The sequence below is a fragment of the Bactrocera neohumeralis genome, chromosome 6 (genome assembly GCF_024586455.1).
Source record: "Bactrocera neohumeralis isolate Rockhampton chromosome 6, APGP_CSIRO_Bneo_wtdbg2-racon-allhic-juicebox.fasta_v2, whole genome shotgun sequence".
NCBI lineage: Eukaryota > Metazoa > Arthropoda > Insecta > Diptera > Tephritidae > Bactrocera > Bactrocera neohumeralis.
This window is the reverse complement of record NC_065923.1, coordinates 5,832,494-5,846,094: the sequence shown is the minus strand read 5'-3', so window position 1 is coordinate 5,846,094 and position 13,601 is coordinate 5,832,494. Positions and strand designations below refer to the sequence as shown.

The window sequence follows — 13,601 nt, the reverse complement described above, 5'->3', positions numbered from 1 at the left end:
AAAACAATATTTTTAGTTTTCAATTTTTACACCCAAACGTCTTGGAATAAAAAATGAAAATTTTATTTTTAATCTAAATTTTTTGAACAATAAAATTTGTAACCCTGCTCTCCTGATAAAATTTAAAAAAATACATAATTCGGATATTTTTTTTTTTTTTGTTTTGGAAAACAAGTTGCTTTTAGCGAATTTCATGCTTTACAACTTTGCCTCATAAGCATTAATTCTTGGAAAAAAAATCGATCCGACCTAATGTTTGAACTAACACATGTCACTACGCATAGTCTGTGTGAAAGTTCGTTAATAAAAGCTTTTAACCATAAAGCGACACATACTAAATTATTGACATTCACAAATTGACGGCCGATTACCAACACGCGGTCTGCGGTCGCCAAACAACTATTTGTTCTCTTTGTTTTTTTTTTTTGTATTCAATACACATATAATTGCAATAACTGAGTGATATGTAATTAAATTATCAGTATTAATTTTTAATTATTAAAAATTAAAAATATTTTTGGGAATTTGAGGCGTATACCTTACTCATGCAGAGATGTGGTTACATATAGCTAAACACACAGTTTATCTTTAAATGAGAAAGAACACACTTCTTCTTTAATGGCCCAGACACCTCTTAGACGGTTGTAGTCGCGTCAATTCGAGATACCAAGTGCAGCCAGATCTTTCTCCACCTGATATCTCCAACGGAATGGAGGTGTTCCTCTTCCTCCGCTTCCCCCGGCGGATACTGAATTGAATACTTTCAAAGCTGAAGTGTTTCCATCCATACTCAGTCCGAAGTAGCACCTGTTGGCAAGAGTTATTCTGCGTTGTATTTCGAGGTTGGCATTGTCGTTGGTGTTGATGCTGGTTCCAAGGTAGACTAAATTATCTGCGACTTCGAAGTTATGACTTTAACAGTGACGTGGGAGCCAAGTCGCGAGTGCGACGACTGTTTGTTTGATGACAGGAGTTATTTCCTCTTGCTCTCGTTCACTACCAGACCCACTTGCTTTGCTTCGTTATACATTCTGGATGGCGGCTTTACACTCCTAGAGAAGATGGTACCTTCGCTATTTAGTTCTGCAGCTCGAATTATTTTCTCCAGCAGTAGATTGAAGAAGTCACACGGAGCGGACGGAACTTTCGGTATTGCTTAACGTCAGTTTACACAGCCGAGCATCGGTAGTGCTTAAAGGTACTTATTTTATTCGTACTCTTTTTTTAATTTGGTAATATTTAAACAACTATCTAATTTAGAAATTGCCAGACCAATCACTATGAGCACACCTTTTATATAATCTTTTCGCTATTTCGTTGATTTGCCACACTGTGCCGCATAGCGTGCCGGTCGGCGTCTTGCATTAGACAGTCTGTATGCGGGGCATAACAACCCAGACAGTCTGACGCTGTTGGAGCCCACGTCTGCAATTCAAATGCAGCGCATAAAATAAAGCACGAAAATGAAATAAATTCACAACAACAACAATAACGGCAACAAAACGAAATACAACTAGCAAACCGAGCGATTAACGGGTTCGAGTGAAGTGAAGTAAAATCAAAATTTTCTGGCATTGCAATCGGTAGTAGAAGCATAACAACAACAACCACAATAACACCAGCAACAATAGAGGCAGCAGCAATAATAAACTCCACATGAAACAATATTAACAACTGTCAGGCACACATGTTCCACGCCAAGCCGCTAACTGGGAAAGTTTATCGAGAGCTGCTTGGGCCGCCAGTATGTCTGTGTGTGTGTGTGCGAAGTACTACGAGAGTACATGTGTGTCGTTTGTCTGTCAATTTGTCTGTCCGCCAAAGCTGCCTCCATTTAGCTGGCTGCCCCGACGACTGTGACAAGCTGCCATTCGAGCGAGCGTGTGGGAGTAATGTCATGTTGGGACACAAGCGACACAAACGAGACACGTAAACTTGCAGCATGCTTGAGTGCGTGTGTGTGAAGCTTTTTGGGACTGCTGTCTCCTAGGAAAGTGTTGAGTAAAAGCTGATGGCAGGCCGTCGCCGTGAACGTGATGGCTGCACTGGGCGAATGTGCTCAGTGGACCTCGAGTGCGAGCTGTGTGAAGGGAGTGGGCGTGGCAGCGACAATGACGTTGATGGCCAACTAACTTTCGCATGTGATGTTTGTGTGAGTGTGTGTGTGTGTTGCACACATTGGCCATGCATGCAATTATCTCGAGACATGACATGGATTTGAATAATTAAACATGACTCTGCGCGCGCGTTGACCAGACACCGGACATCAACTAACCTCACAGCAAGCTTGCTCACCTCGGCTCCCCCGTCCAACTAGCTGACTAGCTGACATGGTATACACGTAATAAACGCTTAGCCACGAGGCACATAGCTAAAAGGTAATTTCATTTTATTGGTTCAAAGAGAGTAGGTTGCCAAATCCTTTCTGTATATATATGTGTGTGTGTGTGTATTTTGTTGTTTTCTTTTTTCTTTTCTTTGTTCTGCCTTGTGCTTTATTGTGGCTGTAAAACTTTTTGACGCTCAACTATAATAAAGCAATTTCGCTTGCTGGCCATAGACATGGCTTATGGCAATAAAAGTTGCACATGTGGCGAGTCCACGAAATGCTGTTAAAATAAAGTCTGAGGCGATTGCTATATGTGTGTGTGTTTGTGTGGTAAGTGCTGACAAACGCTTTTCATGGCATGTCAGGCAGACAGGTGTGTGTGTGTGAGTTTTAGTATTGGCTGGCAGTGAAGTGTTAATTGGCATTAAATCATTATGCGTAGATGGAAAGTCAAACGCAGTTGTGGTTGAACTAAATTGCAGACCAATTATCTCTTATTGTATAATTATCTATTAACTAAAATTAAAATGCTTGCGGGTCACAGTTAGTGAGAACGTACGATAGAGCCGATTAATGTAAGAAGTTAGTTTCATGTCTAACCATTTTTTTTATTTTAGGTTAGGACCTACTGATCCTAAGTAATGTCAGATGAAGGTTTAATTCAATTTTGGCTGAAGGATTCGTCATTTAGGACGTCAACGCTTTTTGCGAACTTTAAAGACGATTTGACATATACTTTTGATACTTCATCCAGTCTTGTGAATTGCGAAACTCCTAGATATGTCAAACGAGTTCTAGAAACTGCTGGGCGGAAGCTTAGGATGTGTTTAGGCGTCTTTCTCATGCCTACTTCCCTGCATTTTCTGCATGTATCGTCGTTATTTATGTCCATCCCGCATGTGAACTAATAGGTTGCAGCCTGCCATTGGGCCAACAGCCGTCCTGCAGCCCTTTTGACACCGTGTGCGTAAAAAGCATGCGTGTTTTTCTTCTTGTTCCTTAAGGACAACGTCCATCTCTCGCTGAACCGTCTGTCAGACCTTTCGAATATTTCACTGTACGTCGTTTTTAGTGGTTACCGTATTTCCTGCACTGGTTCTATAGCCAGACGGATGGCATTTTTGATAATCTCATCAGCTATTTCGTTTCCCGGAACTTATTTGTCCCCTGGAACTACTCTGTCCTGACCGCAAAGACTTCTGCCTGGAAGATACAGAAGTATTCGGGAAGCATGAAAAGTCGCTTGAATTCCAGCTACGAGCAATGGATTCAGGCTCCCACTCCATTTTTATTCCCTCTGTGTAGATATGTAAGTTCCACAGCCGAGAGACATGTTCTGGCGCTATATCTCCTTCTTTTAGTGTGACTTGAAACCTTTTCTCGCCAAAAAGCATTAGGATATGTGGTCTATTTTATTTACCAACTCCCCTCTTATTGAGCTATGCCTGAAGGTCTTAGGGTTGAATTCACCTAACGCAATATCGATTGGTAGTATGTTGAATAACCTTTGCAGCCGTCGGAGTGGTTCTTAGCGCTGCCGTTATGCAGAGAACAGCGAGTCGTTGTAACCGCTCCAACGGTTTTCTGTATGAAATTTTGCTGACAGCGGTCCTCTACACCAAAGCACCGTAAAGGAAGATTGGCCATTTGATTCGATCAGTTGCCCTCATATATAATTCTCAAACAGTTTATAAAAAGCTTAATCAGTATGAAAAACGTTTCCTTGAAATATTTTTGTCTAAAGTTTTATTTATTTATAATCTTTAATAACAAATTTACATTTTTCTAATAGACATATACTACCATAACTGATTTGAACGATTCGGTTTGCGCTCGTAAAACCAGTCTGAATCAAATTTGATCAGATGGTCCTTGTATGAAATACAATTTTTTCTCAATTATTTGTAGTTATGGAAAGGAATGCAATCTCTATGAATCGGAAAGCATGCTGGAGAAGAAAAGCCAGAGTCTAATAGGATCATAAATCATAGAAAATTTGAGGTTATCTGTTTTGTATATTACCGAAGTAACACTTTTATTAGTTTGCTATATGTGGCTGCCAAAAAAACTCAAGAAAAAGAATTAGGTTGGAAAAGTTCGCGGAATATTTTGAAAGCTCCAAGTAACAGATTCGTGGATCTTTAAAAATTGTTTGCTTTAAAGTTTGCACATTTGAATGTTGAGTACTTGAATTAAGGCAGCAATTTGATTTTTTAGTAACAATTTTGGAGGGCGATATTTATAAAACGGAAAGAAAAAGTACAAATAATTGTAAAAAAATGAAACGATCATCAAAAAAGTTGGACAATGAATCCAAAATTTTTTATAAAATAAACATTTTAGGGAGCTATATTCGCAAATTTAATTGTACTATTAATTCATCAATGAAAGATGACCGCAGAACCCAGAAAATTTAATCACATCAGGCCATTGGTGAAAGAAGACAAAAATTTATCGAATTAATCGCACCTTTAGAAGATGAAAGTTTCATACGAAGCTTGAGGAGAATTTAAAATATTCAAAGATTGATGTGGACACTAAAATTTTTAACCAAAAGTCGATAAATATAACCAAAAAACCAAACAAAAGTTTAATTCACAAATAGTAGTTAAAAACAAATTGCATTACCTACTCACCGTATTTCTGCCAGAAGCTGCGCTTGCGCGGGCGATTGTAGTCGGCAATCACAATGTAATCGAGCCGCGTGCTTGCTGTTGTAGTTGTCGTTGTAGCTGTAATTGTTGCACTGTTATTCACCGCGAGTGACTGCTGTTTGTCGTGAGTAGAAATTTGCGCACGCGAAGGAAAGGCACCCGAAAATATTGGTACCTCTTTATTAGCAATGAGATTTTGCGAACTATTTTGTATGCGCTCTGACTCAATACTAACACCAGCACTAGCACTAACACTTTTATTGAAATAATTTACACTGAACTGCCTTTCGCGATCGAATTGTGGGTGCGTGATATTTGCAAACGCTTTGCTTTTTTCTCTTTCTTCTTTCACTTGGGAACTATGATAACTGTGGCCGTTGGCACGGCGCCTATTCTTACTTCTACGCCTATTTTTACTCTTATTTACACTATTTACAAGGCTCTTATTTACATGGCGCCTGCCGACGGAGCGCCGTTCATTTGCTGCTAACACAAATTTATTTACAGTGTAGTAACTATTTTCGCTTTTTCTTCTTCTACTTTTATTGGCATTTCCCGTATGCGCTACCCGAACGCTTCCGTTTCCGCCGGCGTTTCCGTCTACGTTTCCAATTTGTTCGTTGCGCCTCGTTGTCGCTGTCGTTGTTGCAATGTTGCTTTTGCTGTTGTAACTTTCGTTGTAGTTGTTTGATTTGTGTGTGTAATTGTCGTCGCTGTTGTTGTGTTCGCTCACTATTTTGTACCATGTCAAATATTTGCTTTGCCCTGCGCTTGGCTGGTTGCTTATGCTATTATTATTACTGTTGTTGTTGTTGTTGTGGCTCCTACCGCTGTCACCGCTGTTGGCGCGCAAATTTATGAGCACCTTCCTATTTCTAGCTGATGCTACTGAGGCATTTGTTGTTTGCATTAGTTTTGTAGTTGTCGCTATTGTTGTTGGCGTTGCAACACCGGCTCGTGTCATCGGCCATGTGAAAAATGGCCATAAAGATGTTGCATCCGCTTCAGACTCTTTGTTTGCTGCATGACTTGTACATTTGCTGTTGTTGTTGTTGCTACTCCTCACACTAGTCTGGCCAGTTCGATGCGCAATTTGTCTTTGGGCTGTGGACACCGCGAGGGCTGGCACCGACCCCACCAGAAATGTTGTTGTTGTTGCCAGAAACAGCAATACGCGCAGCGCTATCAATGATGGGTGGGCCCCCGCGGCGCCTTTGGCTGCATGCGTGGGGGCCACAGTGTATCGATTACCGCCAAATGAGGCGCACTCGCACTTCGCTTACACTTCGTCCACCAAACGCACAGCTGTCGACCGTCGTTAGGCTCATCGAAAACCGCACTTATAACTTTTGTTTCCAATATCGTGTGAGCTCGGTTATTTTTTTATTAAAATGAATTTTATTCTACTTAAAAAATAGCTGTTTGGACACTGTCAGCTAATTTGGTTGTGGCGTGTAAGCTCACCTCTCGGGCAGTCCATGATTGCAACCCACCCTTTTGGATTTCAATAATTTGGACTTAACGATTCTGTAATAATTTTGAACCGATTCTTTCACTTTCGGCATTTCTTTCATTAAATTGCGGTATTGAAATATTATTTTCAAAGCACTGGAAAATTATCTGCAAACAAAGAGAAACAAAGTGAGGTTAGTGAGATACAAAAATATGAGACGGAAATTCACAATAACTTCATTTGGAAGGTGATTCTATTTTTACACGGTTTGACGGGACTAAATATATACCGTGTTAAAATACCCGTGTAAAAACCGAGTAATAAGAGGATCACCTGTATACAGCATATTTGAATATGAATTTATTATTAGATAGAATCAGTGGCGTAGCTACAACTTCGGGCGCCCGGGGCCAAGGATGTTCTGCCGCCCCCCTTTATCTCCCTACCTACAAGTTTCATGAGGTGCTTCGAACAAAAGTGAATTTTTACAAAATATCTTCGATATTAAGTATATAAAATTTAGGAGCTGGAAGCCACGCAAATTCTGAAGTTTCAAAATTCTCACAATACGGTTTTTGAGGAAATTGATAGTAAATTTACAAGACATCTTATTATAAGCCATAGAAAAAACCCATTTTCGCCCTATATCTTGTACACTTTTGACACAATTTGCAGGAATTTTTGCCCGAATTGGAGTTTTTAAATACCATTTTTGAAAATTTGGATAAATAAAAGTATTTGTTACATTCAAAGCATAAGGTAATTATGAGAGTGACATGATGCTAGACAAAGCTAAAAAAGTGCATCTTTAAGTTCTATCACTATTTTTAAGAAAGATATAAGCCAAAAGATATAAGACAAATTCAAAGACAGAAGAGTATTCGAGTAAAAATTAATATTTTTCGTTGTTATTCAGATTATTATATTGTGAGTGTACAACTCTTTATCTTTTATAATAAATTTTGTAAAAAAAATTGTTGAAGTATTTTTCTGAATATTAAAATACAGCGAAGATCGTTTTTAATTTCCGTTTTACAATAGCAGATATATGAAATATTAAGAATTGTATTTATTTTTTCATTCGGTCAGTAAAGTAAAACGTCGATTTCAAAGCTGCTTTTTTCAGCAAGAAAAAAAGCTGCCTTTATGCCGCGATATCTGAATTTGGTATACCCACAAAACTAATACGGCTGTGGAAACTGACGTTGAGTAATACCAAAAGCTCCGTAGGGATCGGGAAGAACATCTCCGAGCCGTTCGATACCAAACGAGGTTTTAGACAAAGCGACTCCCTATCATGTGATTCTTCAATCTACTCCTAGAGAAAGTAATTCGAGCTGCTGAGCTGAATCGAGAAGGCACAATCGTTTATAAGAGTGTATAGCTGCTGGCGTATGCCAATGATATTGATATTATTGGCCTTAACAACCGCGCCGTTGGTTCTGTTTCCCCAGACTGGATAAGAAAGCGAAGCAAATGGGTCAGGTAGAGAACGAGGACAAGATGAAATATCTCCTGTCATCAAACGAACAGTCGTCACACTTGGCTCTCATGTCGCGATTGAAAGCCACAACTTCGAAGTCGATGCTACCTCGGACTGAGTAGATATTGGAGAAGTAAAGTCCTCTCTCGACGAACAAAAACCAAACTCTACAAGTCACTCATCATCACCGTCCTGCTTTTTGGTGCAGAGGCATGGACGATGACAACATCTGATGAACCAACGTTACGCGTTTTTGAGAGGAAGCAACGGAATACCGCAGTCGATAAACTGATGAGCTGTACGAGATATACGAAAACATTGACATAGTTCAGCGAATTAAAAGGCAGCGGCTACGCTGGCTAGATTATGTCGTCCGAATGGACGAAAACACTCCAGCTCCAAAAGTATTCGACGCAGTACCCGCCGGGGGAAGCAGAGGAAAAGGAAGACCTCCACTCCGTTGGAAAGACCAAGTGGAGAAGGACCTGGCTGCGCTTGGAATTTGTACTTGACACCAAATTGCGAAAAGAAGAAACGACTGGCGCACTGTTGTTAACTCGGCTATAATCGCGTAAGCGTTGTCTATGCCAGTAAAGAAGAAAAAGAAAAGCAAATTAAAAGTTACTGCAAATGCCAATTGACAAACTGTCTCGAGGAAGGGGAAGTAGAGTTATCTAACTGGTATTGAAATTAATCTCCACAATAGATTTGTGAAGGTTTCATTCAAGTCGTTTGATTATTTAGTATTGAGTATTTTATCAGAAGTTTTCATCAGGTTGCATTTCTACTAGAAAGAAAAAGCAGAGCCGAAAAAAGTGGCTTTGATGTAGGAACTAAAAGCTTCTCCGAAGTGTTTTGACGATTTCAAGAATATAATAGTGCATTATATATACCATATTTTAAATTACTTTGAAGGAGGACAACAATAACACAGATGGTTTTACTTTTCAAGCCTTCCTTGTAATGTCGCCTTTTAAGAAAACCCATTTATTATTACTTTTTTGTTATAAATATTTTATTTTTCTCTTTCACAACATATTGCACAGAGTGAAATGGTGTTTTTCCAATTTTTCCTCAAAAGAATAAATCTGTCATTTTATTAAACCACACGAGCACACCAGTCGGTGCGGGCTAGGGCCGAAACAACAAAGACTGCAGCGACTGCAACAGAAAACATAAGCATAACCATAAATCTTAATCTCCTAAGACTTTCTGAGCAGAGCCAAGCAATGCATAAAGCACACACACACATACACTCATATTAGAATGCAGAAGCTATGCAGCCAGCGCTGGGCAAATCCCCCAATGGGCGAGAATACAAATACGAAGCAGGAACATAAAATAGAAAAACAAATGGCAGAGATAAGAAAAAACACAAATGCAAATATTTGCGGCGAAGACAACAAGTCAGAATAAAACTAAAATGTACGGGGGAAAATAGGAATCGCTTGAACACACATAGACATGCGCATATATAGACCATAATTTATTAAAGTAAACACGAAGCAAGCGAAACTGCCACCGGAATAATACTGGTGGCAAATGAGAGCGATAGCAATCAGCAAGAAAAGTCACAAATGCAAGAACAACCACAACAGCTGGCAAATGCACAACGCTGCAGTTCGCACATACACATACAAAAGCCGATGTTGTCCCGATGTTGTTGCTGAATTTTTCCATTGCTCGAGGCCGCAGGCGAGTTGACGCATCGCCCGCCAAACGACAACCGAACCAAGCCAAAACAATCGCACGCAAGTAATCAAAAACAAAACACTTAATCCCCTAATCAACAACAACAATAACAACAACGACAAGCAGTAACAACGGATCGAGCGAAAACAACAACAGCAACTGTGTGCATTGATTGTCGCAGAATAGCCGAGCGAGCGCATGTCTGCCCGACTCTGGCGGGCTCGAGTGCCGCCACCAGCATATTTAAGATGTTCCTAGCTTCCCTCCCGGTGTACTGTAGTGTTGTATGCCCGGTTGTTGCCGGGACGGCAGCATCATCTGCGCTGATCATCACTGATTCGTTATGCATTATTAAAAATCTTGTCTACCAAGAAACAACATTGTTGCCTTCAGCCGGCCGTTGATTTGTCGCCGCAGCAGCCCAGGTTCCCGTTGCATAGCCACATGAGTGCCGAGGCTTGTATGTGCCTGTGAGTGTATGTATGTTAGAGCTCCTGTTGGCAAGCAGACAAAACAACGGACGGACCCCTTCGCTATGCTTCATAGCTGAGTCGCAGCGGAATTTGTTTATCAACATGTAGCGATCATTTCACTTGCTTAGCATCCTGCCTTTGCGCCCGCATTCCTAGCTGGTGCCGCAACACTTGTCGATGGCAACGGTCAAATTGTAAGAATACTTTGCTGAAATTTAAATTAATGATAAGCAATTATTGTTGCTATTTTTATTGTGGACAGTGAGTGTGCGATCATTTTGGGGGAGCTAAGACAAAGCGGAAAGTTTTATTAGAACTCAAAGGGGTTCACTCCATTATTTAGGAATGCGTTATGGCTGAGATAAGCCGCATAGAAAGATCGCTCCAATCCTCACAGCCGGTTCTACGTTACTGAAAATATCCCGGATTTTATTCGGTCAAGGGCTGTTCTTTCGAGGAACTCACACTATTTGAGGTGATAAGTAAAATATAAAAATTAAGCTTTGCGATGACGGCAGCTATGAAGTATGAAGTCTGAACCTAAAATGTGCGCTGCTCAATACAATATATATCTCTGGGCCGCTGGTTGATTTTTTTGGAAGGTATAATCTTCTATAAGAGTGTACAGCTGCTGGCGTACGCCGATGATATTGATATCATTGGCCTCAACAACCGCGCTGTTATTTCTGCTTTCTCCAGACTAGATAAGAAAGCGAAGCAAATGGGTCTGGTAGTGAACGAGAGCAAAACGAAATATCTCCTGTCATCAAACGAACAGTCGTTGCACTTGCGACTTGGCTCCCACGCCACTGTTGACAGCCATAACTTCGAAGTCGTAGATAATTTCGTCAGTCTTGGAACCAGTATTAACACAAATCAACGCCGAATAACTCTTACCAACAGGTGCTACTTCAGACTGAGTAGAGAAGTAAAGTCCTCTCTCGACGAACGAAGACCAAACTCTATAAGTCACTCATTACTTCCGTCAACATCTGATAAGAGGCTACGAGTTTTAGAGAGAAGGGTTCTGCGGAAGACTTATGGCCCTTTACTCATTGGCAACGGCGAATATCGCATTCGATAGAAGAATGAATGACTCGGCTACAACCGCGTAAGCGCTGTCTACGCCAATAAAGAAGAAGAACTAAGCGCCTCACGCCCTTAGATCTGCCCCAACACAGTCGCCCAATATTTTCCAAAATGTATTTGTCGATCCGCGGTTTGCATAGATCTTAAAACAACAGCATTAGTTTCGACCGTAAGCAGAAACCAGAACCGATCCAGAACTAAAGCCGTCAACTTATTTTGGTTTTCAGAAGTGTGAGGACCTATCATTGACTTGGATTAATGTCTTATCTAGATACGAAAAAGCATTTTTATTAAGGGTCAGGGCTCTATTAGCTCCAATCTTAATCCAGTTTTCTGACTTTTCGACATCATTTTTTACAACTAGAAATTCATATAGGTGGGAGGGAAAAGTGATCGAAGATCTAGGTGAAATGGTTAACAAAATTAAAAGAATATTTTACAATAATCTAAGTGAGGGTAGAAGCCTTTCATTCACAATATACAAATTTCGGTATCAATTCAATTTTATTTATGAATTCTTCTTTCAAGGTCGTTTCGAGGTTTTCAGGTACTTAAATAAAGATATATACGTAGGCAGGGCAGTAGTACTTACAACTAACGATTTCGGGAAACATGTGGACGAGCTCTTTTGCCTTTGACACGAAATTTTCAGATACACCGAGTTGTATTTATTTTTATAAAGAACTCAACTTCACATACACAAATATTTCCCATGCTGGCGAAGACACATTCCACAGGATCTATTTTTAACACACACTATGTTGGATTCTTTTCGAATTTTTAGAATTTGCACATAAAAATAGGCACAGAAATACATTGACGCATACGCCGATTTTCATAGTCACCGCGACCACAGATAACAGCGAGATTCCTGCAAAATAAAGCAAAGCGTAGAATATATTTTTGAAAATAGCGAAATCAAAATGTTGAAGACGCGATAATTAAGCAGCCATTGGCCCGCCGCGCGACAAACATTCCGGCGCAGACACGCGGCGAATAACCAACAAAACTCAAGCGAACCTTATGAAACGATCGGAGAGCATTTTTGAGAGTATTATAAATATATTAGAAAAGATTTTGCGAAGGAGTTTGGAACTAGGAAATATAATGAAAACGTTTATACACACGAGGTCAACAACAGGGAGTAAGCAATAGAATTAAATTTCTTAGTGTAAACATTTTAAAGAACAGCTAAGAGATGATCTTAAAAAAGGCTATGAAAGACTCCAAGAAGTACACCGCCGCATTGCAATACAATGCTCTAAAATGTAAATCTTCTCATCCAACTGCGCTTGATTGGCAACGCGTTCGTCACGAGCGATTTGTCATTGCGAATTCGAATGAGCGCATGAATTCCACGCGATCACAAGGCGATCGGTCATCAATGATTGATGTTCGAAAACGATCAACAAATGCATTTGGCGCGTAAACGAGTACGATTTCGTTGATTAAATCTGATTTTCGGAAACTCAATATTTCCAACTGACACGAGACTTCATTAAAACTCACAATTTTTCAGAAAACAAACAAAAATACTCTGCTGAACGTTTTCTCGGCCGTTTTTGAGGCTCACCACTTGCTTAGCTGGTGGGCGGTATTTTTTACTTGTTCAACCGGAAAATATGCTCAAATTTTTATGGCACAAAATGTAATTTTGGTTATCCATATTTTTGCACGCCGATCAGGAAAATATTTTTCGATTTTCGCGTTACTTTGCCGAAACGACCGCCGTTCTCAACTGAACACGCCAACTAACACCCAAACGGCGCACCTACCGCTGCCAGAGTCTACCACGAGCCAGCCAGCTAGTCAGTCGGCCAGCAAGCCAAAGTTGTGTGCTCATCTCTACCCAGCGCACATCTACTGTGTCTCTGAATGTGCAAATGTACGTGCGCATGTATGTTAGCCACCACTAGTATCGAGCCCCTCACACAGTCCTATGCAATTTCGACTTCGTAGTCCTCGCAAAGATCACCCGGCCACGTCGCTGCCGAATCGCGAATCACGCGTACTTTAAAAATAATTTCTAGTGTGTGTAAAAGTGTCTATCCACTACTTTTATTTGAATTTCGTATTTTTAAATATGTATGTACCTACGCGTACTTGATGGCAGCCGGCGGACGTCTGCGAAACGCGGTGCGCGAACGCGACATAGCGGTGACAATGCGCCGCGCTCTGAAGGCGGGCAGAAGACTCCTCATTTCGAAAATGTGAAAATCTGATTTTCGAAAGCGGCAGTTTTCGCAATGTTGTTACTGCTGTTGTTGTTGTTTGGCTTTTCTTTTCCATTTGCACATTTTGTCTGTTTTATTTTGACTTCGCTTCGCCGCTGTTTATTGTCTACGCGTATGTCCGCTCTCGAGCGACTAAAAATAGCTTACAACATAAATTTTATTCAAATCGAGTGTAAGGAAAACACGGTTGCTTC

The 13,601-nt window shown here is 40.4% G+C and overlaps 1 protein-coding gene across 1 annotated transcript; it reads right to left on the bottom strand.

Annotated features, from left to right (window-relative positions):
* Window positions 1-4,957: 4,957 nt before the first annotated feature.
* On the bottom strand, window positions 4,958-12,038 carry LOC126761624 (uncharacterized protein DDB_G0283357-like). Its single transcript, XM_050477952.1, has 2 exons — window positions 11,766-12,038; window positions 4,958-6,603 (listed from the first exon to the last, which is right to left on the bottom strand). Exon 2 carries the CDS (start codon window positions 5,945-5,947, stop codon window positions 4,958-4,960), a length of 990 nt encoding a protein of 329 aa, XP_050333909.1. The 5' UTR covers window positions 5,948-6,603; window positions 11,766-12,038.
* Window positions 12,039-13,601: the final 1,563 nt, after the last annotated feature.

Excerpts from the sequence above, each read along its gene's own strand:
- LOC126761624 (XM_050477952.1), bottom strand. The coding sequence starts at position 5,947 with ATGACACGAGCCGGTGTTGCAACGCCAACAACAATAGCGACAACTACA.